Genomic DNA, 24,137 nt, shown 5'->3' on the forward strand with positions numbered 1-24,137 from the left:
GAGTATTTTTAGTATAGATATAGTAATACATGTAATTCCCCCTTCGACAATCACAATGCTGGATCATAAACGACATAAGAAGGACAAATGAACTGACAGTGCCATTACTATTTATTTATTCATACAGCTCCAAGACAATGTTAAAAGTATACTGAAACATCTAGGATAATACCTGTTAGAAAAAGATTTACTTATGGCTTGGAGACGATCTTTGATAACTGTAATTTTTACATTAGCAATAGAGTATGAAAGGAAGAACATTTCTCACAACATTCACGTCGTCCTACAAGTAACTACACGAAAGACATGTACCCCACAGCTAAATGTACCGATGCTATTACATGTATACAGAAAAAATACTTACAACTAAAGGAAATACTAGAAAAGTTGCAATGTGGTCATTCAGCAAAATTAACCACTTTATTCTTTAGTCTATCAATACTATTGATTGTGTTCCCACTAAAATATTTGGCCTGAAACCCTTGATATTTTTTAATCGAACCGTACAGTTATCCTAATCATGTTTATAACCCGCTAGCAGAAAAGAAAAGAAATGAAAATAATAATGACACTTCGAAACTAAACTAATAAGATGTGAATTAAAAACCCATCAACCATATCTTACAACATTCTACATTGGTTGCAAAGAAGCTGGATAACAATGATATATATTCTTATATTCAGGAGATAATATATATATTCAATGTAACCTGAAGATACATAATCATTATGTACTTGAGCTATGCAGTTTCTAACCTAATTATTCATCAAAGAACAATGCCCATTACATTTCCCTCTAGATATTTGCAAAATAAAACGTCACAAGCTACGCCATGTTTCCATTTTACCTGACTACTAGATTAATATAAATGTAATATTTACACAGAGAATTCGCATGTGTCCTGAGCAAACACACTGTACCAAAAAAGGATAGTAAATCTTGATGACTACATCTATTGATATTGATACTATGCGTAACAACTGTCATTATTCCCATCATACTTGATGTGAACTGATTAGCTTCATTATAATTGATGCGAAAGGTTCTTCCTTAGAAGTCCAGGAAGACTTCGATCACATATCTAATCATGGATTTCTCTCCTAAAACATCAAGTATCCTTGCTACTGCCATGTTGGAGAAATTGCCGACAGAATGACGTACTTCCGCTACATGACGTACTTCCGCTACATGACGTAGCCTTCCTCATCTCTCCAGCGTCTTACAAGCGTACAGGCACCTATAATGGCTAGTACCTGTAGGGACAGATAGAAATGCATTACTAACCGCTCAAAATTCGTTTTTGGTGCATTGGTGCACCTAACCTAAAAACTTCGGTGCACAGAAATGATTTTGGTTGCATAACATTAAAAATAAAGTAGACTATAAGCAGAACGTATTCGAAACTCTACTGCCTTTCAATTTCAATCTGAAATTTTATAGCTAACTTTTTTAAGTAATACATCAAACAAAAACAAGGGTAATATCACTTTTTCCAATACTTAAATTCCAAAAAACATTTTGTATCCTTGTGTACAATATTGCCTCTACCATATAGCCTACAAACATATTTAGGTGCACTGGTGCACCAACAGTAAAAAGAAAAAAAAATAGGTGCACACAATTTTGGGTGCACGTGCGCCCAGTATTTCGAGCCCTGATTATTAAACATAATAGAAAACGTTTATATGCAATAACATGTATTCAGTAGCTAATAACTTCTATCATTTGTTCCAAGATATAATACATATATATGGTATTTTGATATAAAACCAGTATTAACATAGGACAGCGATTAAGGACAAGGCAAGAGATAGTACTGGGAAAGGGAAGAAACGACAAAGGGAGTTAACAACGAAATAAAATTTGAAGGACAAAATAATGTTCGATGAAAAGGAAGACGTACCTGCAGTATGCATATGACCATCAGGATTCCTCCAATGACGTACATGTATTTCCCGACGAAGGCTGAAAACTCATCAACGCATGGCTGGAATAGATTTTAAAAAAGCCTTTATTATCAGTTACATAAACAATATTCCCTTCTTACAGTCAGATCTTATGATTCTGACCTTAGAGTTGCGACCTAATGCCTTATATTATGCTTCGTGTCCTTGAAAACGGTTCAAATATGTCTATGGATCAATGTAAATTTAGTTTCTTTCTGCCACTGAAAACTAGCTTAGTCTAGCTTACAGTATACAAAACAAGCTGTTAGGTGATCCAAACTTACGTCACTTGTTACTGGAATCAGAAGCTGTCAAAACCAAAAATCAAAAGTGTAGCACGTCTAGAACAAAATATACAGAAACCGGAAGTTTTGCTGCAGTGCCAAGGTCAGCCTCCAGGAGGCTTACAATTGACATTTACCTTCGTCTTTCCAAGACATACCTACCAAATATCATCACAATCCATTAAGAGGTTCTTAAGATATGCTGAATACGTATACAGATATCCGGAAACAAAAACAAGCAAACATATTACAAGCAAACAAACAACAAACATACACACACACTCAGAAACACGCCAAAAACTATACCTCTATTTTTCATGGAGGTTACAATGGCGCTGCTCACCTTGTAGACGTAGATCTGGTTACGGTTTTCGCCGTGCGGCAAACATTCTCTGTCCCGCTCGGGTTCCTCGAGGATGCACAGGCAGGTGGCACGTGACTCGCTGCCCAGGGGGTCCCTCCAGTCGTCTTTGCTGTTCAGACCACAGCACGTCAGCTGAAAGAAGCCAAGGAAAGCGACCATGATACTAATGTTATTTGTTTGTTTATTTATTTTACCGGGGGGGATACATATCGTCTAAAAGTCGTTTCTAATTGTTCCATGGGCTATACACTAACAAAAGTAACTGAAAACGTTACGCAAATTACTAAATGATACAAAACCAAAATAACATATACTGTACCACGTACATAACACCATACTTACTAAGTAAATGAAACAATGGCATAACCTTTCATAATATAACGTGGAATATAATAGAACGAATGGAATCAGGATTGAGTTTATATACCATTATTATGTTTTTGTTTGAGATAAAAGGAAGATAGAAATGCTGATCAAAAAGTTAATTCTAGGCCTGTCTCTAACTGTCTGAGTATCCATAAATATTACTAGTATCTTCTTCACATGAGCCTACCCCTTACTCCATCGACTATCTGTCTCAAATGCATCGATCCTGTTGCCAATCACCTTTCAGATTTCAGTCTGTTAAGTTTAATAAATAAAAATAAAAAGATTAAAAAAATTATCTAGATTTAGGCCATATAGTTTTTTTTCTATGAACATCCTCTGGGAACCCCAAAGCGGATGCGTGCGTGCGAATAAAAAAAAATCTTTGTCCAAAAAGCTATAATAATAATGGTGCATTCAGTTCAAACTAGAAAAAATGCATTCATTCTGAAATCTACGTAGTTAGAAAAGTTCAACAAATGACTAACGCCCAGTGTATGGTATACCAAAATAAAGGTTCTTCATTTTGTTCTTTAAAACCTTCTTCTTTGACTTTGAAATTGGCATTCCGCGACCCTACCTTAACGCTTTCCGAAATAATTTTTCTTGGAATCTAAAGCTTGCATTTTCTCATTTTGCAGCTGCTTTTTACGATTTTCAGCAAAGCCAAAAAGGCACGAAAACTGATGCATGAGCAGATGTGATCCATGTCATCAAATCAACATGGCCGTATCAATATTTACATATTTCCTGAGATCGTTACTCACGTGTTCTTGCCAGAAGATCAGGAAGCTCTTGTAGCTTTCGTCGAATCTCTCCAAGGAAGTCCGCTGCCGCAGCTGGCGCTCAAAGATGTCGCCGATCCAAATCTTCATCTGTCAACGTGCAAAAAGCAATCATTTATATCTGCTTATTTAGCAATTTTGTCTTCTTGTTGAAAAACAACATTCTTATCAAACTGTTGCTTAGTTTGTGGATTAGTTGATTAATTGCTAGCCTTCACGGTATAATCATTTAAGGTGTAAAGTAGGCAAATAGTAGTGGACTGAGTTCAGTAGGCAAAAAGTAGTGGATTCGAGCCCTAAACCATCGAGAAAGCCATATACACAAGGCGAAACTAGTCGGTGTGGGCTTGAATAAAGTTCGGGAACTATGCGGCTACAGCGTCTTTTCTGAAGTTGTGGCGTGTGTACGGTTGACTTGGGGTATATGTAGTCCACTACCTTTTGCCATTCAAGGTGTAAAGGTTGACATTGTACATATAATTTACCACAACTTTGCATAATTGTCATTGAAAGGCTGGGAAACTTGAAAACCCTCATTTTTCTCGCACATTCTCGCGAGAACACTCACCTGGCCTGCATACACGAGCATCAGGATACCGACCACGATCTGAACCAGCAGCATGAGCCCATTGACGACGGCAAACTGTGGATTTAAAGCAAAATACGTCAAAATCAACGACGTTTCTGTCCATTGAGCCTAATATCAAGAGCATAGTGATATCAAGAGTGTGGTATATGGTTTTATTAGCGGTTCATTTGCTACGTTCTCAATTCCTTACGTACGATTCAGACAGAACAACTTTTAAAGCAAAATACGTCGAATCAACGACGTTTCTGTCCAGTAAGCCTGGTAACAAGAGCATGGTGTGGTATGTGGTTACATAACAGTTCATTTTCTACATTTCTAATTCATTACGTACGATTCAGAGAGAACAAATTTTAGAAAGACTACACTTTAAACCGAATACTCTAGATAAAAAAAGAATACCGATATAGCTACTGATATTTGAATATTCACGGTACATAAAAGTAACATTTAGAAACAGAATATCAAAACAAAATGAGGAAGAAAAAATGCATGAACCATTTACAGTATGAATGCATGTATATTGCATGTGTTCTCTCCCGGCCTGGAAGGGTACTAGTAGCTGGCTCTTAGAGTCTTAGTCAGACAGCTAAAAGAGAGAGTTGTACTCCAATAAATTCCAATGAGGCTATGTTGATTTGATCATATGGATGACATCCGCGCGCGCATCAATATTTCTCCGCTAAAAAAAGGTTTCGGCCATACTGTAAATCGTACAAAGCAGCTGCAAAATGAGAAACAATTGCTGTATATTGCCCTAAAAAATCATTACGGAAAACGGATACTAATATCAAATAATGGCCAAGTCAATTCTAAAGTCAAAGATTAACAAAACTGAAGAATTTATTACCTGGTATATATACCATACTCTGTGTGTAAGTTTTGTTCATCATTCCTGACCACGTAAATTTCATAATGAAGGCAACTTTTGTTTTTGCCGAACTTTTTTTTTTGCACCCTCGCGGCAGTCTTTAGCTTAGGGTTTATAGGGGATGTCATCCATCTAATCAAATCAACACGGCATAACGTGGCCAAAATGACATGGAAGCATCTACACTTGACAGTAATTTTTGACAAGTTAAGACAACGTAGCGCTCAAGTATCTTACCGTTGTGAGCATGCACTTGTGGGAGGAGGCGGCCCCGCAGCAGCCGCAGAAGGTGATGATCATGAGGTACGCGCCCAGGGCCATGAGACAGAACACCGGGATGTACATCTCCTCCGAGATGGGGTAGCCTCGGATCATGCGGTAGTACTCGAAACGAAACGTCAGCCCCGCGCATAGGAACAGGGCACCTATCAGCTGAAAAGTAAAGAAAAAATACACATGTGATCATGTGTTACATTATTTAATCTATTAAACAAATTTTAAGAATTAAACTTTAGGACAATGACAACTTTATTGTATGTATATCCATGCCCCATTGGGGCTAAATGCAGTAACCTACTAAATAGAAGCAAGAGAGCTATAGTGAAACTGTGATATGTTTATCTCTACCAATAGTTCACACGCGTCTTCTCTCTTCTTGAAACGTGTGTAGACGAAAAGTGTTATCATAATAGTATCTGAGAAAATAAGACGGGTTTTAAATGGAACTATTGTTATGTAGACGTATAGATTATTTGACCACAAGGTGTATTCAAAACATACTTATAAGATAAGTATATATTTAGTAACATCGCATTACATGTTCAGTTCAAGCTTAAGCATTCAAAGGAATTCGTAAGTTTCCGTACTTCCAGCAGAGCCGCAAATACTAGGAGCTTGTTTGTTTCAATGACTGTAATCAAAATCAGCTGTTGCACGCAATGTCATCATTCCGATTCAAAAAGATTTGAAGGTTCCCTCCTCATATTCACTATCTTTAGTCAAGCAGCATAAATAATAGATAACATGGTAGCGAGGCACTTAGAATAGGAACCTATCTATTCAATTCCGCGGCTTACACTATACTAAACGTTGACATTACACAAATGGCAGAAATACAATACAGAAAAACAAAAACATGAAATGCCATATTCTTTCGTAAAGTATATATCTCCCCAAACATAAATTGTTAAAACGTCGATTTTTCTTCCATAACATCTGGAAGCATCCTCATAAACGTGGGGAGGAATACAACGTGACATTTATAAAGACTACTGTCGGACAAAGATCATGCTAACGGCATCGTTTAGTGTAAAACGTGTCTATAAGCACGTATATTGATGTACAGAGTTCCACCGAATGACCCACGGTACCAGTCTGAGTCTGAGCCAGCTGTAGACAGTGTTGTTACATCGCCTAAGGCGAATTCCTTTTGTTGGCCCGCCATGTTGGAATTCAGTTTGGCTGTCCGCCATTTTGGATAAGGGGTGACTTCGAGGGTATGATAGTGATTCATAGTTTATTCTTCCATGTAGACAATGCCGGACCACGACACATGTGGAAATTAACGGGGTCAGCTACACTGCAAAACGGCCAGCAGTAGACCAACCAAATGGGAATCTCTTGCCAGTTTTAATATACTGTTAGTCCAAACAGTCAGTTAAAGACACTGTCAGACTACCAATCCACTATCTGTCCAACTGAATGTATACTGTTAAAAGAGAATACATCGATAGGTTGTCCATAAGTCGACGGTAAAAAATTATTTCCGTTGCCTTTATGGTATAGAGCACGTAACCACTGTTAAGACTGAAACATTTGTATTCAAAGCTTTTCTCATTGTGGTGTTAATTACTTCGTAATAGACATAAAAGCATGTGCCAATCTAGATCAACAGATCTGGAATGTAAAGTAAGATGAGTTTAGTAATTTATAATGCAATCTTTGTGATGTTGTCCTGTGGATATATCCAAACAAACGCTCCCATATTTTTGTCAGAGGATGCCTGACCCCGTTTTTTCTGTTGTCCGTGTAGTTGTCTTAGGAGATATGACCAAACCAGCGATGTTTATTATTTCTATATGATCTTCTGCACATCTAGGACCACCTAGCTACTGCTGTTCTTTTAAACGACTGTTTTTGCAAAACAATCGGGCGTTGGTGTTGTCTTCCACTACATTAGTCAGTTGCAAAAGTCGTTGAACCGGTTCTAACCGGGACGGTTCAGTTGAATTGCTGAAGGCAAGGAATGACCCCTTCTGAACTCTTTCAATAAAAATGTTGTAAATACAGAGCTTTATCAGTAGTAAACTCAACATTTTGAAGCAGGCATACAATGCTGTGCAATCATAAGCTGTTGTTTTTTAAATCACTAGTGTCACAAGGACTTTCGTAAACAGCCACGAATAGTACGACGGGTAGGGCACCTGAAACACGATCCGCCATTTTCCAAAATGGCGGCGTCACGCAGACAAAACACGACCTTGTGTTTTCTGCAACCTGTTTGATTTTGGAGGATCACATTTCTTTTCATGCATACGTTTTGTGTTTATGGGTACGAAGTGGCACTTACTCTCCCAAAACGCTACAATGAACATGCGCTTGATGAAAAAATATATTTCAAGAAATGTGCAATGCTACTCAAAGAGGGCATGAAATCGACACAACAATTGTAGATTTCCAGATTAAAGTCTTTACACAAAAGAAATGTTTCTCAGTATGTGTTCTCAGCGTGGTTTCTATAATCTTCGTTCAACAAATGAAATTTTCCTTGAATGTGTTGGTAGTGTGCCAAATTGCGTTAAGCTGTTCTCTCAGATTTAAACCTTGACATCCGAGCGGTAGCGTAGCAAGTTTCTTCTTTGGCCAGTGAATCTCTAACTTACATTTAGCTGATGCTAAGACTGTTTACATAATTGTAGAGTTCTGTGGTCATGTAATTTTGCGACAGATAAAAACGTCTCTGGATTCAAAACAGGGACAGAACAGTTTCATGCTATGCTATACAAACTGCCAAGTTGGTACGTTTGACCAAGGAGGTTTGAATGCATAGAGTGCATGCCAATTTGCCAACACGAAGAACTCCCTTGTTCTTGATTATGTCCCTACTTAAGTTTCTTTGGCTTTTATACTGGTACGTATGTTATGAACAAATAGATTTTCATGTACAGTTACACTATTAGACGCACGATAGGCACGGTTGACTTAGGTTTCAAAGTGTCATTCTCATGTTGTTTTAAACATTCATAGTATCATAGGTGGGCATGATGTACGTCTAAGAATCGTATTTTCTATAGCCTTGTCTTGCTGTGATAAAAGAAAGTAATGCTCAAGTCATGGAGTACGTGGTGTCTGTTTCAGGGCTAGGCACATTGTGAGTCTGGCGGAAATGTGTTGTTCTGATACGGTAAGGGATCAGTACTAGTGAATATCTGCATGAATTAACCTGTCCGTTTTGGCGTCTGATATGAACTATCTTCTATATGTACGTATTCCCGAACACCCCTATAGATACAGTAGTGTCTCTAGAATGTCGTAACGTGAAAAAGTCAGTGCAAGATAGGGAAGTTTGCTATTAAACTAATAGTGAATGTTTTTCAAAGAAGACACAAGACTCAGCAAAATACAGTAGCCCGGAGCTATAACCGCTCCCACAAACAAACAACTACTCTCGAATCTCAAACAACCTGAACAATGTCCAAACTTACCCAGAAGATGACGTTGAGGACGATCAGGACCGTCCTTATCATTTGATCCTTCGCCATGATGTTTGTTGAGGTTTAGACTAAAGAAACTGTGAAGAATTCAGCGCGTTTTTGCCGCCGGGTGCAGAGACGAGTTCACAACGGACTGTTACGCCTGTGTGGCTGCACCAGGTACGCAAAGGATTACACCACAGACCTGTCCCAGGGGGATCACATTCAACCGTGGTTGGACGGGTCCAAGACAATGCGTGCACACTGGCGGGGAGGTCACCTGGTGAATGAAGCTATTCAGGAAAGAATTACGGATTCAGAGGAATAGAAATGTGTCATGCACACGAGTTCACACTATCTACCAACGGCGTCTCTTACAGTTTACCGAATAAACGTATGATGGGTATCAAATGAAAAGTTGTTCAAAGGAAAAGTAAATTGAAATTCAAGAAGAAGTAAACAAACATCCTTGGTATTAATGATTTTCAATCACATGTCTTTATCAGTTGTCTTAGATACTAGTACATGTAAGTCTTGTATAAATATATATATGCAGAATTTTGTCATGAAATGTGACCAGATGGCATAGAACTTGTAGTCTCATTTGAAACGTGAAACAGTAAAGGATTTTGTGTCGCCTCTCTCCCCAGCTTCATGCATGGATGGTAAGGTGTAAACAGGTAGAGTGACTGGACAGGACCAGATCGAATGACAGGATAGTTTGAGTACCGAGAATCTTTTGTGGCTTTCGTCACGGATTCTTGTGGTGACGTCAGTAATGATGGTGTATTTGTTGAGACCTGAAATGATCTTCCTTTGTAGAGGAAACAGTAAACACACAATCACACGGTGATTTGGGGTTGATTTGTTGATACGGTCCTCGTCGATATTTGGTATTTCCAGTAAATTGACCATTATTTTACTTCATAGAGTACCGTATCATATCTACTCGCAGACTAGTAGTCAGAGGTAGATCCAAAAACATAGCCTCTACCAGGCTCCATGGGTCGCTGGAAAAATAGTAGAAATTGGCAAAATAGACGGATGACATGCCAGAGGACCTGGTCCGCCAAAGAAGCTACAGGTCGCTGATAGTTACTTCTTTGGCGGACCAACTCCTCTGGCATGTTATCCGTCTATTTGGCCAAATTCTATTATTTTTTCAGGAACCTGTGGAGCTTGGTAGAGGCCCAAAAACACACAGGCAGATTATACGTGCCCTATGGCTCACTGAAGTTGGGGTGTCCTTGTTATCAATTTTGGGCGTTAAGCTGCTCTCTCCGGTGATTTCGTGATGACTTTAATGCATGGAACCTCGATCCAGAGGATTCGGTTTACTGGAATTTTGCCAAGCAAGGGAAAGTTATCTCAAAAACATCTGTAGATAGAACTAAGGATAAAAACAAGGAAGTATTAAACCAAGACGAGAGCCACCTGTTCGTTATACCCCCATTCCACTGGACGGCGCTCTCACTGCGACCTCGCTGCGACCTGAGCTTGTGTAACCCTTGATTTCATATTTGGAATATTATGCAAGATGTAAAAGTATGACTGAAATTGTGAAAACACAGTAAAACACACAAAACGTAAAAAGATGCGTTCTTTATCTACGAAATTCGTTGAGCGCTTTGGTCAATTTTAGGTAGGTCGCGGAGAGAGCGCAGCGAGGTCGCCGCCCTGGTGGAATGGGGGTATAATTGAGTCGGAAATCATAACCCCCTCCAGTAATGACATATGGTACGTTCTTAATCTCCGTGGAATGTATGAGAAATCCCTTGTTTAAACCGCGGAAATTCGGGCCTGGCGCTGTGCGGCACCAATCAGCGTGTGTACACAACAAGCAGTGTTTATGTGGGTCCGGTTACAGTATTGCATGGAGCTGAAGCGGATATAGCCACTCACTGATCACGTGACGTACTCTCCAAGCAGAGGTTGGTGGGGAAGATTGTGACCTTTTCATCATATGCCCCGTTTTCTTACTCTCCAAGCAGAGCTAGGGTTTCGGCTGGTTTTTAACGTGTTTTTAAGGCGTTTTTGTCATGCCTTCTACTTTGTCATCGTTTTTGTTGTGTCGCAAACCCAAGGGTTTGCGACACAACAAAAACGATGACAAAGTAGAAGGCATGACAAAAACGCCTAAAAACACGTTAAAAACCAGCCGAAACCCTAGCTCTGCTTGGAGAGTACCGTTTTCTGTCGGCCCTCTCATCCAACGTACTCTCCAAGCAGAGGTTGGCGGAGAATGCCGACAGAAAACAGGGCATATGATAAGAAAAAGGTCACAATCTTCTCCACTAACCTCTGCTTGGAGAGTACTTGTGACGGTCCACATGAGTTCGTATTTACACGGCCTTGTCAATAGAAAAATCGCGTTTTGGATATTCACGTACGCTGTACAACATTTTTACTGTGATTGAAACCCTCACACGGGACGATAAACATATGGCAGACTGTCTAACAGGTTCCCGGCGTTATCGTTGGTTTAGCGCGCATGTTGGATGAAGTAACTTATTAATAACTGTTATCTGTGTTGAACATAACTTCAATAAATTCATCAAAGTAACATCTACTAATATAAATCCACCAGGTACCTAATTCCGGCACCCTAAAAAGATACGTCCGAAAAGATCTCAAACGTGATAAGTCTTGACGCCAATTGCAGGTACATGTCCTCCAGGTTGGCTGCTCTAGAGATCTCTCAAACACACTGTTTTTCAAAGTGCCGGATTTATCTAACCTGGCATATTAATATTAATATTAATGGCGGTTAAATGTTGCAGCGATATGGGACTGATTCCAAAATTTCTTCTCAAGTTGCTGTTCATACCCAACCCACTAGGCGGTGCTTCCTAAACAATTCAGACAATGCTCTGCGAAAAAAAAAATATGTGACGCCTATTGCAGGTACATGTACACATGTAAACCTGACTGGTCTACACAACTGTCAATGTAGACGTGTAATAGCAATGATAATCATAGTCCCATTCATACATCTGTAAAGCCACAGCAGACGCTGCGGACAACCCACAGACTGACCAGGATGCACGTGCCAGGATGCGACGCCATAGTCTTGCGAGACTGACGGCTGCCCCCAAATTCATACATCTATTTATTTTCTGTCATTCTTATTCAGGATTGCCCAGCTCAGTGATTAACACTGCTTTGCAGTGGGGCCCTGTGTCATACATAAAGACATAAAACAAGTAGTACACGTACAGTCAAATACAACAAAAAAAATACAATAGATAGTGATGATAATGAATAAGGTGTAATAAACGATTAATCAATATGAATTATTTGTTTTACAATTCACTGGTCTGCAGTAAAGCTTACTTTCCAAGTAGAGGACGGGTTCCGCCAGGTTTTTTACGTGTTTTTAGGCGTTTTTGTCGGGCTTTCTACTTTGTTTTTTGTCTCTATAGGGTTTATAGAGACAAAAAAAAGTAGAAAGCCCGACAAAAACGCCGAAAAACACGTATAAAACCTGCCGGAACTCGTCCTCTGCTTGGAGAGTAGTAGTAAAGCTATTATGAAATCACACGAGAACTTTTCAAGTTAATGAACAAAATCAAGACCATGTAGACAACACCTCTTTCTCACCACCATGTCTGTAACCATGTCTGTAAAACAACACACTTCAGCAGCAGAATAACATTTGTCACCATCTTAGTTTCCATCCTTGAACTTAAGTATCCTCAGGGCAGTTGGTGCCTCGAATTACAAGTATGGAATGTTAGTTTGTGCCGACCTGACTGTTCATATCACGGGCAGATCTAAGAGACACATTCTAGATAGCACGCAACATGCCAGTTGTAATAGTTGTTTATAATTGAGCGGTGATAGCTGTCTGCCTGGTTGTTGACCCGGGGCAGGAAAATCATGTCGAGTTGCCCGCATCGGCTTTGATAGGGATTACAATTAGGTTCAATGTCCTCTGTCTGCTGTATCTCCCGAGTTGAATTTACCCCGTGTCTCTTAGTCTAGGCTGGAGGCAACCCAACTCTAACAAGAAATTAAGACCTTAGCACAAGTCCAGGTCAAAACATACAAAAACAAGTCTGATGCAGTACCAAGGTCACATACCAGGTGGCCCAAAATCGACATTGTCTTTCGTCTTCCCAACACCTACCTACATACCAAATATCATCATAATCTGTCCAGAGGTTCTTGAGTTATGCTAGACTACAATCGCCCAGAAACACAGGCACACACACCGTTGTAATTAGGGTGTTAAGTTTCATTCTATACATCTATTCTGTACTATGTTCAATAGTTGTTGCCATACATTGTACCGTGTGCAATTGTCGTGCAATTAAGTTCTTCCTGAAGTCAAAACGAGAAATTTTTTCTCTTAACTCGAAACTCACCTCCGTTATATTATCACTGAGGATTTTGATTTTTTGTTCTCAATAATATATTCTTTATTTTGTGAACCTAGTACTTACAATGTATCAATGCTGTTGAAGATATCTACAATGTCAGTATCTTTATACCCACGCTTTTATCACAAGCTTGAGGTTTTACAATGTAATAGGCGTCATATTGGCATACACATTGCTACAATTTCCTGAAGCACTAAGTCATGAACATGGACTGTTTGGTATGGAGCCAACATGTTAGAAATTAGCAGTAAGTAAAAAAATAATGGTAAATCAATGAATCTATGATATATAACATTTATGATAGTATACCACCTACCAATGACACTGATCATATCAGTTAATTTTCTTAAAGTTATAAAGGTATCTTGAGAAATTCTGGTATGCCCTTTATACGTTTTCACTTACATTTTCCTCATGAACCTTTTAAATGCATGTACAGCTTTAATTACATGTTACAAGGTACACCTTTTCAACATATACAGTATCAGTTACTGATGAATGTACCAGAACGGTGGACCCGCTATGTCTGGACCTCATTTTCCCCGCCGCACTGGGACATCTTCGCCGTGTTGTTGACCTACTTTCTTAAAATCGAAATAATAAACACGAAAATCCAAGAACACGACTTTTGTTTACCCAACGCTAATGGCTGCAATGCTACTGATCATGATGACCCACCGTACCAATTGGTGACGTAAATTATGGAGTTAAATAAGTTCGCGAATGTCAATGACACGACCCAGATTGCCTTGTTGCCATGGCAATGCCCTATCCCATGGCTTAGAACCTAATTAGCCCACTGCCGACGCATGACGACTCCCGTCTCAGTGGAACGTGCAACATGCGCCCATGAACGGGTAAGCCTTTTTTTGTATTATTTGTTTACTTGCATGTTTCTTTTCTTTCGAGTCCATTTCGATTTATTGCACCAAAGCTATGTTAACAGAAACCATATCCAAAATGCAGTCAAGCTATATTGTCAAGATATGATGTAACTCTCGTTGAATTAAAGAACAAACCCCCCTAAAGACAAAAAGAAATGGTACGACCCTACGTCTGACCAAGGTCATCATATCGTCCCAGAACTGCCTGTTCCACTTCCCGAGGTGTCGCGAGACCGACCCGAGCGGATCTTCCGTGCACGCGACAACAAAACAACATGGAACGATTCTGGCCCTTCAAGCGTTCCCGGGACACGCCATGCTGCTCCTACACGGCCTTACAGTTCACCTTGTTCTTCTCCAACTTTGTCTTTTGGGTAAGTGTTTCACGCTAGCCTCTACAATATTAGTGCAACGTAATAGTAGCACTCGCTCGTGTTCCCCAAGGATAAATCACATTACGCTGGGTCATGTGAGGCCATTACGTGTTTTGTTCTCAGTACCTGTTGTTACAAAAAGATAGAAGTATTTCATCTGAACTCTATTTCATCCTATTGATAGTCCTGGAGTGTAAAAATCCAAAAAGACTCAGAAGTCAAACCCACACCAGAAATGTTAACGGAGTCTGACTGTTCTATATATAGAACAAAGGCACGATAATCGAGTTAATTACAGCAAACTCGCTTTTGACCCAGACGTCTATAAAGTCCTGTAACGTTCATGGTTTACACTCGGGTGCAATAAAACCTCAGGTTGTGGCTTCACAAGATGTTATGATTCTAACCTGTATGTTTCTGATATATATAATCATACTGATTCTAGTCTTGGGAAGGTTTCATAAAATCTTGATATCAGTATGTTTAGATCAAAGAAATATTCGTTTGATCCAAAACAAAAAGCAGGAGTAAGATATCCGCACGAACCTTTTGATCTGTGCCAGGCCTTCCACCCATGTTTAGTAAATCTACGTATGAATCTAATGCTGATAATACTGTTATAAGTGCACACGTATGAAAAGAGGCGCTAGGGTATTTATATAGAACTATGTCGTCACAAAGATACGAAAACGAGACATATTTAATGATAGTTATGAGCATAACAACTTATTGAATAGCAGAAGGCACGCTTGGTAACGTTATATAAAGCAGGTCAAGATTTCCCTATTGGTTGAATATGATTGACGCGTGACCTATTTTCAACACTTCGATGTTCTCTTATCCTAGAGAAGATCCCGTTTTCTGATTTCCAATCTATGTTGTGGTTATCTAATGTTTATAGTGTTCTTCAACACTTTAATCTAACTCTATTTTTGTCTCCTGACGGTAAGGATCAGAATAAGTCCATTTACTTCAAGTCCACATGGTTTTCCTTGCACTTTCATTCAGATATTCAAGATGGAGGCCTGCCAGACTTCACATATACATATCTCGCATTAAGATACTATCATATACTCATCAGAGTCTGTTTCCATGACAAAACACTTGGACGTTTTGGCGACGGACAGGTGCACGAGGCAAGTAGTACAAGCCCAACGCACTTACCACAAGGTCAAGCACACGTTTACAATTATTAGAACACACATTATCGAAAGTGGCACATCATTTGTGTCCTGTAAATTCCTGTGTTGAGTCGTACATGTCCCTGTGAGTCCTGAGAGAAGACTGCTGTTTATCAAAACTAAGTATGACATAGTGGAGTCTAGTATGTTATCAGAGGTTAGTAAAACGTTTTGCTTACACATTGTTGAGTACCGTCCAGATGTCGATCTGTCGGCTGGTATGCTGACATGGTAAACATGGCATCATTAGCTAGCGGCCACCAGCACACTAAGTCTCGCTAGAAGCAGACACAACTGTCACGAGGTTTTCTAAGTACTTCCATATCAATGTAGACAAGTATATATAGTTCGTCACATGGAGTCAATGTTGTCAGGTCTTTTATCGGATCATGACTGAAAGACGTGAATTTCTATTTACAGGGTAAAATGAGCTTTTCAGAATATTTGTAAACTATCCATTCCTTAAAAATTGAGTGTGTGTACCTTCGTTTCCCTCTCTTTTTCCGACTGAACCGTTTACGATATATGAATCGCAGTATAACACACACACACACACACACACACACACACGTACACACGTACACGCAAGTGCACACGCAAGTACACACACGCACACACACTGTGAACACACACTGTGAACAACGCAAACACACACACATTCACACACACGTACACACAAATACATACACACACAAATACATACACACACGAACATGCACGCATACTGTGAACACACATACACACTGTGAACACACATGTACACACGAACACACACACACACTGTGAACACACACACGTACACACACACTGTGAACACACACACAATCACACACACACACTGTGAACACACGTGCACATACACTCACACACACACTGTGAACACACACACACTCACACACATACAAAAATAAAGCGAACCAGTTTGCATCGGCTTTGATATTGTTGATAAAACCAACCTATATCTGTGATTATTACTGAAACTGCTCCATAGTTTGCCTGACCTTGATATGTATGGAGTAAACAGCGTTGATTGATCATGTAACACGTACCAACAGGTACCAGGTCCCACAACATTTGTCTCACTACACACACCACAGATAATAGAACAAACTGGCTGGAGCCATTTGTAAGAAAATGGCACAGAGAAGACTCCAACAAGCATTTTATTCGTGTCAGCCACCCTCTCTCAAAATCACACACTTGCAAATTATGAAGGTGGTTGTCGTGACTAATAACAAAGCAAAAGCGCTTATCAGTCTGTCACATCAGTAATTTGGTCTTTTTAATCTCGCAGAACTAGTTTTAAGATATCAAATGAGTCAGAAAGATGGTGGCTCAAATTGTGACTAATGATAAAGCCTTGGGCCACTGGGCTGTGTCCACCATTGTGGTATGCCCACACTTCTTTGTTCTGTAGAACATAATTACACCTAGACATTACATAGGCATTCTTAATGATTTGCAATGTGGTAGCAATGTAGTACGCCTTTCTATCAAAAATTGACATACAGTTTAAACATGTAGTCTCAGTACACACTACCAGTAGCGTGTGGGAGAACAATTATATGCTCCCTGCTTTTACCGTGTTGACAATTGCAGTCAATTTAGCAGTAGTTCCAATACTACATAACGTTTATCCAACAAGTGTGAGTTTGTTTCAAACACACTTACGCTGGTAACGTCCGCTACTTTAGTACAGGTTTAAAACGTTGTATAATTTATATATAGTGATTATTGTAATAGTTGAGGTTGGCCATGGTAGACAACATATGAAACATGACATAGAGGTCAACTTGAAGCCCCCGTGGTATGACAAACCTTCCACTAAGCTTTAGATTTATTTAGTACAATCGAACATAACTCTATCTGACATTTACTCAACAAATTCACAGCAGGATGTAACGCTTAACACCCAAACTGATATTACACAAAACAACACAAACTGGTCACCGACAATAGAAGCAGTGATCTGTGCACGGCACCTTCACGTATTTTAAGCCGACCCACCCTGTTGATGGATCGTCTGTCACATGCAAGCTCAGGACGATCCACTGTTCAGTGGTTTCGCCCACTATGTTTAGTCACTACACATGCTAAAGCATGTACGTTCAAGTGTTGTCAGCCCACGTATTGAATTACACTGGGTATGGAACAGTGGTAGGGATTCGGTTTCAAAGATATGGCAACAAAGGTCTAGCGTGACCACATCCAGCCTGGCAAACCTCTGCACTAATTTCACATGTCGAGCGACATCGTGTGCTCATAACGATACAAACGTATAGCTAGAATGAGCTGACAAGTCGCCAGTACGTTTTCCCTTTGTTTAAAGTATACTAGAATCAAAGTATCACCAGCTGTTAGCATGTTGTAGAAACATTCCTGCCTGCCTGTCTTCCCATTAAATCTCTTGTGAAAAAGTCCCAGGTCCTATTCAGTCTAGGTAATGGTTTCTGATAGAGAGATTAACTGATATATTCAGCGCCATAGCAAATTTTGTATCTTAATTTGCCAGATGTTAGATCATTTGAAATGATTGTGTGGCCTATTTTTTTGTTGGATTTAGAATGTTCCCGGCCTTCCGTTGTGGCTGCCATTTTGAACCCCTCGGGGCTTGAAGGGGTCTATTTTGTGTAAGTGGCCCCAAAATAGATCAACAACATTCTTTCAAGGTCCCTTTAATGAAGCGTTGAGTAATGTTATGTCTAGGTCTTTCATTCTACGTACATAAACGCAGACAGGTCGTAGTTGTTGTTTTTTACTTCGCTTTCGGACAGACGACGCGGCACTGCACTCTAGTTTTTCATAACTTATCTTAACAGTGCCACGTACAGCTAGTACAGATATACCCATTTTTACACTTGAGTGGAGTGTAGAAATGGGCACAACATATCGGTGGCGTCAGAGGATTTGAACCAGGGGCCGCTGCCACGTATGATTTGGTGGGCAATGTCGTACTTGTAATTAGGTGCTTTTCATAGCATGTTTGTGTTATCAAGACATACTTTGTTATCCATTGAATAGTTTAGATATATGTGAACTGTTTTTCAAGCAAAGAAGAAGTCATGCTTAAACTGAAATTGTCGCATTCATGCAAAAAGAGCAGGGAGAAGGCTAAGAAGAGAACGAAATCAGCCAATTAAGATATCGACTTGGGCAGAAATACACTGCCTGTTGTTAGGTCCCGTTTCCACTTGATGGCGATTGCTGAGCGACCGTACAACGATCAAAATGAGATTTGCGTGAACCTTTATTTCATAATTGGAAGATTATGCCAGATGCAAAAGTATGATTTAAAAGACACAAAACGCAAAAAAAAATCGTTCTTCATCTTTGAAATTCGTTGAGTAATCTTTGGTCGCTCATTGGTCGCAGCGCCGTCGCAGCCTCTAATGGAAAGGGAGTGTTGATAAGCCCCTATCTCACTAGTGCACTGAACCCGCGAAACACAGGCGACCTCCCCAAAATAATTTCATCAGGTTGGTAGAATATAGGATATAGGAGATTCTTTTTACACAACCAGGTAATCTCACCTGCTACCGTTTGCGCCACCTACATCGGCTACTTATAGCGGTGAGAAGCAGTACTCAAGTCAGAAGCTCTGAAGAAGGTGTCTGATGGACATCGAAACGTTAGCAGGTGAGATTACCTGGTTGTGCAAAAAGTATCTCCTATATATATGGTAGGCGACTTCGCTGCGACCGAGCGATTTGACGTCGCGCTCAGCGATTTTCATATTGTTACGCTTTATGTGGTTTGTTGCCTTTTTAGCGATACTTGTACGTTTTGTATGATATTCCCATTATAAAGTCAAGGGTTTTACTGTGTTTTTTATGTGTGTTTTTTACTTCGCTTTTGGACACTGTCGGACAAGGACGACGTGGCACTACACTCAAGTTTTTCATGACTTATTACAACAGTGCTAGGTACAGAGAACAGTATAACCATTTGCATTTTTTACACCTGGGTGGAGTGAGGAAAGTCGTGTTAAGTGCCTTTCCGAAGGGCACAACATCGGTGGCGTCAGGGGATTCGAATCCGGGACCGTTGGGTTCTTGGCCGATCACCCTGCCGTTTCGCCGCACGATCCCACTAATTTTGAACCGTTTGTTCCAGACGGGCGGGATGGTGTCGTACGTGGTGGTGTGGGCTCTGAAGGTGCACGAGAAGATGAAGATGGTGACCAGCATCAACCTGGACTGGCTCTACCTCCCGCTCTACGTCACCAACATCGTCATCGGCGTCATCATGTACTTCGGCTGCTGCGCCGCGTTCCTGGAACAGCGGAAATCTCTTCTTGTGGTACGGCTGTTGTTTGTATTTTTACAAATTTCGATTCCACAACAAAACAAGGCTCACAAGAGCCACTCACATGTTTTGGGTTACTGTCCTGGACTGTACATGGGATGACAGATGTTTGTTCACCTTTGACTTGACTATTGCATTCTCGGTAAACCGCCTAATAGCGTAACACACCAGGTTTGTACTGAAGAGTACAAGCTCGGCATATGTCAGGACAGATCCATTTGATCCACTCACAACCCCCCTGCTCTTTTAGAGAAGTGTGGTTGGTTCTTTAACGTCCTTGAGGCGTGACTATTATCAAACACGTTTATACCTATCCATTCGCATTCAAACTGAAAACCGCTCAACCTGTTATTTTGTAGCATCCATTATCAAGAAGAATCATTATGCATTTGTCAACATCAAGTAGGTTCGAAAAGTAGTGTCTCATTATTGTCTACCAAATGAATATGGATATTCGATTCCCCTTTGCAGTACGTCACGTGTCTTATAGTTTTGATCCTTGCGGAGGTGTCATCAAGTACATGGGCTCTGGTCTACACCAAAACCGCGGTACGTGGAGTTATTTAATTTCGCAATGTAATTGTTTTCCTATGAAAGTCTACGGCCCCATGTCCAATTAGGGGCCCGACCAAGCAGCCCGTGGGAACAAAAAATATCATATGAAAGACAGCAAAAGACACAAAACGTTAAGAAATAATCCTATATACTTTGTATTTTCTTGATATTCATTCTTTTCATTTTCCGTCCTCGCAAACAACGCGATGGGCCCCGGATTGAAATGGGACTGTAGCATTAGGCCATGTTGACGTGTCTTTCATTTACATGCATGGGCGTAGCTAGGAGAAACCATAAGATTCATCTGGACGACCAAAATGACTTTTTTTTAATAATATGATCTGTATCAGCCCTGATTGCAATCGATGCAATACAAGTTTCACATTGAATATATATGATGCATATAAGAATCCTAGGGGTTCACGCTTTGCATTCATTTTCCGACAGTTTAACCGTTTCACCGACAACTCCTTCAACACAACGATTCAAACGTACGAGACGTTGGAGCAGTGGCCGGTGAAAGAGTACATAGAGGACTTCCAGGAAGAGGTAAGATAAATAGCTTGGTGTGTTGGTGTTGTATTTACTGATATTCATGTAGCATATCTTAAAAAGCTATGGATAGATTGTAATATCTGTAGGTATGTCTTAGAAAGACGAAGGCCAGGGTCGATAATGACCTCATGGCGGCTTCACTCGGCAGATTTTCCTTACCATTTCACATGTCAAGATTTCGGGACGTGAGTTCCTAAGTCTGAGAATGTCGTTTTCAATGATATGATTGCTTCTGAGATGCTTCTTAGCTGGTGTCAGGTATTGAAAGTATATTGCAGTAAGGCGTAAATAACAATGTGTGATTCAGTGAAGAGAAATAAATGTACCGGAGTTGACATGAGCACAGACATCTTATGTAATAGAAACATTTCAGTCTTCTAAACCGTACATGATCCTTCTGCTCAGTACCAGTGCTGTGGTTTACTCAGCCGGACAGACTGGAGGGAGCCGTACAAACACCTCAGCTGTAAGTGCCGTAATAACGTCATCCAGACAGACGTGGACATTCAGTCATGTAGTCAGGTAAGAACAGTCACTTTACAGACAAAGAATAAGGGAGATAGAGAAAGAAAGAGAGAGAGAGAGAGAGAGAGAGAAAGAGAGAGAGAGAGAGTGTGTGTGTGTGTGTGTGTGTGTGTGTGTGTGTGTGTGTGTGCGCGCGCGTGTGTGTGTGTGCTCGCATGAGAGTGTGAGATAGAGGGAGAGAGAACAAGCTTTCAGTCATACCGTTTTTAAAAGAATTTGGTAACTGAAATATGCTTTTGGTTTGTCCATGGTACTGAAGTACCATTGTTCACAGCACCTGGCAATGCTATGTTTAACGTTATGCAAACCCAACCTAAAAGGGCCACAAAAGTAGAATTTCTATTTAGAAATTAACAACTCCATGCAAGAAATATAACAAACGCCATTCTAAATTTTGTTCCGTCCTGCAATATACTAATTAAAAAGCAAACTTTCTACATTTTGCCCAGCCTTGCGGACCTTACATCAAGGAATATCTCACAAACACCTTCGTCTTACTTGGCGTCACAGGACTTGTGCTTGGGCACATGCAGGTACGTGAGGAGAAAAACCTTGAACATGTAGTTAGTCAAGTTATCAAAATAATGTAAACCTTATATTTGTGGGAGAAAATCGGAATCATGTGTGGTTATTTCTAATTTGACATGATATTCTTTGATATTTGCATCCATGAAAAATGGAAGTATTGTTATGGTGTGTCTGTGTGTGTGTCTGTATATCAGGATATCTGTGGTCAGCCTAACTTAAAAAGCTATAGATAGATTTTGTTATCATATTTCATATACATGTATGTGGATATGTCTTGGGAAGACGAAGGCCAAGTTGATAATGGACCTCCTGGCGAGTTTCCTTGATATATTTGTCTTGTTCGCATCTTAAGATTTCAGGACTGGATCCAGAGTTCCCTAGTATAAGAATAGTAATAGAAGTGTCACTACTCGCTCGTTTCAACATATCAGCATGGCCCATGTTTAGAACTTGGAACTTTATTGCATGTAAATCGATATCAACATTTTCTTTCTGTAGTTGCTAGGTATTATTCTGGCCTGTCTGTTGTACCGACACCCGACCACGCGGGTACGGATCAAGAGAAGACGACAGTCTCGGGCCGGGTCCTCTGGGAACACCAGCTCCGGCATCTACAACAACAGCACGTCCGGCCTCGTCAGCAGCACCTCCGGAGACTGCGACGAGGCTACTGTGCTACCTGTCTCCAATGGCAACGGCAAAGAAAGATCGACAAAAAAGGACCGGTTCCTTAGAAACATCAAGGCACTGCCGAGCAGACTACAGCACGCGGTCTAGCAGAGAAAGTACAGGAGAGAAATGCACAGATTGCAGTGTAGTTATTTGAAACAGATACTTTATCTCATATTCTACAAATGTATTATTCTTGTATTATTTTTGTAAGCTTATGATAGTTCTAGTGCTTCATTGTGCTCTTAAGCAAACACATGAATCATTGCATTTTTGACACAAACATTTAAGCACTACACACAACAAAAGAGTTTGCTAATATGGGATGCTTTCGAGACGAACTCTCTTCATCAACCCAGATTTCGTTTTGAAGTCCTCTTGTCACGTAACTTGATGTTGATTATGACGTGACAAGTATTGTATTTTTGTTATCCTCGATCTCGGGCTGGCTGATCCAGTTGTATTAGTATAATTTTGTTACAGGACATTATTCATTCAGAATATTTAGTGGAAAGCAGTATCGTATTGTGCCTAGTGGTCGACACACATATATAGGGCACCACCATGTCTATTACAATGCCAATGACAGATAAGAACATGAAACAGTATAAATGTCCCATCAGATAGTTTAGATATAATATCTATGTGGAAAGAGAGCGTCACGAAGATTGATAGAAAGTTTATTGCAAATTCCTGCCCGTAGGCTAATTGCAAGTACATGTACATGTATACGTAACACAGAGTGGACGAACAGATAATTATGAACAATATAACATATGACTACTCTAGTCTTAACTACTGACACTAAGTTCTAGCTTATTGGGTTCGGCTTCTTTTTGCGAGACAGTAGAAGACGAATGTTTAATATGTTTCTGTTGTATGTAAATCCACGATACAAAATATAGTTATAGTATAAACATCAGAATGTGTAAATCAATATTCGATAGTGTAAGTAGATACACCAGCTGCTGACGACAGAGTTTATGATACACACATATACATACAGACGTATTGTGTACAGATATACGCAAACAACTAAGTCTAATCTGTGGACCCTTCAACACGACCTTTGTGCTTTTAAGGGGGACCTTCCGGAAACAGAATCTCGTACTTCAAAGAAAATTCTCCTGAATCAATTGATAGCTGGTGTTGACACAAGGCGTTATCTGCATAATTCGTCATGTATCTAGTCTGTCTGTATAGAAATGTATGTACAGATATGTTTGTATCCTTTATCTCTCTTATGGGCCAAATAAAATGTATACAAATAAACAAAAAGATTAT

At 40.0% G+C, this 24,137-nt stretch overlaps 2 protein-coding genes across 2 annotated transcripts; one reads left to right on the forward strand and one right to left on the reverse strand.

The window, feature by feature from the left end:
* Positions 1-93: 93 nt before the first annotated feature.
* On the reverse strand, positions 94-9,107 carry LOC136429960 (tetraspanin-8-like). Its single transcript, XM_066420144.1, has 7 exons — positions 8,908-9,107; positions 5,441-5,635; positions 4,315-4,389; positions 3,729-3,836; positions 2,575-2,727; positions 1,905-1,988; positions 94-1,254 (listed from the first exon to the last, which is right to left on the reverse strand). The coding sequence occupies exons 1-7, from the start codon at positions 8,962-8,964 to the stop codon at positions 1,186-1,188; spliced, it is 741 nt and encodes a 246-aa protein (XP_066276241.1). The 5' UTR covers positions 8,965-9,107; the 3' UTR covers positions 94-1,185.
* A 5,240-nt stretch (positions 9,108-14,347) lies between these two features.
* On the forward strand, positions 14,348-24,124 carry LOC136429956 (CD151 antigen-like). Its single transcript, XM_066420139.1, has 7 exons — positions 14,348-14,535; positions 19,830-20,015; positions 20,493-20,570; positions 21,024-21,125; positions 21,537-21,653; positions 22,106-22,189; positions 22,683-24,124. The coding sequence occupies exons 1-7, from the start codon at positions 14,437-14,439 to the stop codon at positions 22,959-22,961; spliced, it is 945 nt and encodes a 314-aa protein (XP_066276236.1). The 5' UTR covers positions 14,348-14,436; the 3' UTR covers positions 22,962-24,124.
* Positions 24,125-24,137: the final 13 nt, after the last annotated feature.

Source organism: Branchiostoma lanceolatum, chromosome 3, assembly GCF_035083965.1.
Source record: "Branchiostoma lanceolatum isolate klBraLanc5 chromosome 3, klBraLanc5.hap2, whole genome shotgun sequence".
NCBI lineage: Eukaryota > Metazoa > Chordata > Leptocardii > Amphioxiformes > Branchiostomatidae > Branchiostoma > Branchiostoma lanceolatum.

What these genes read in the sequence shown, in the direction of transcription:
- LOC136429960 (XM_066420144.1), bottom strand. Translation starts at nt 8,964, where the DNA reads ATGGCGAAGGATCAAATGATAAGGACGGTCCTGATCGTCCTCAACGTC. An exon ending in TCCTCAACGTCATCTTCTGG is followed by an intron (nt 5,636 to 8,907) that starts GTAAGTTTGGAC and finishes TTTACTTTTCAG; the next exon opens with CTGATAGGTGCCCTGTTCCT. An exon ending in ACAAGTGCATGCTCACAACG is followed by an intron (nt 4,390 to 5,440) that starts GTAAGATACTTG and finishes TTAAATCCACAG; the next exon opens with TTTGCCGTCGTCAATGGGCT.
- LOC136429956 (XM_066420139.1), top strand. Translation starts at nt 14,437, where the DNA reads ATGGAACGATTCTGGCCCTTCAAGCGTTCCCGGGACACGCCATGCTGC. An exon ending in AGCGGAAATCTCTTCTTGTG is followed by an intron (nt 20,016 to 20,492) that starts GTACGGCTGTTG and finishes TCCCCTTTGCAG; the next exon opens with TACGTCACGTGTCTTATAGT. An exon ending in TTGTGCTTGGGCACATGCAG is followed by an intron (nt 22,190 to 22,682) that starts GTACGTGAGGAG and finishes TTCTTTCTGTAG; the next exon opens with TTGCTAGGTATTATTCTGGC.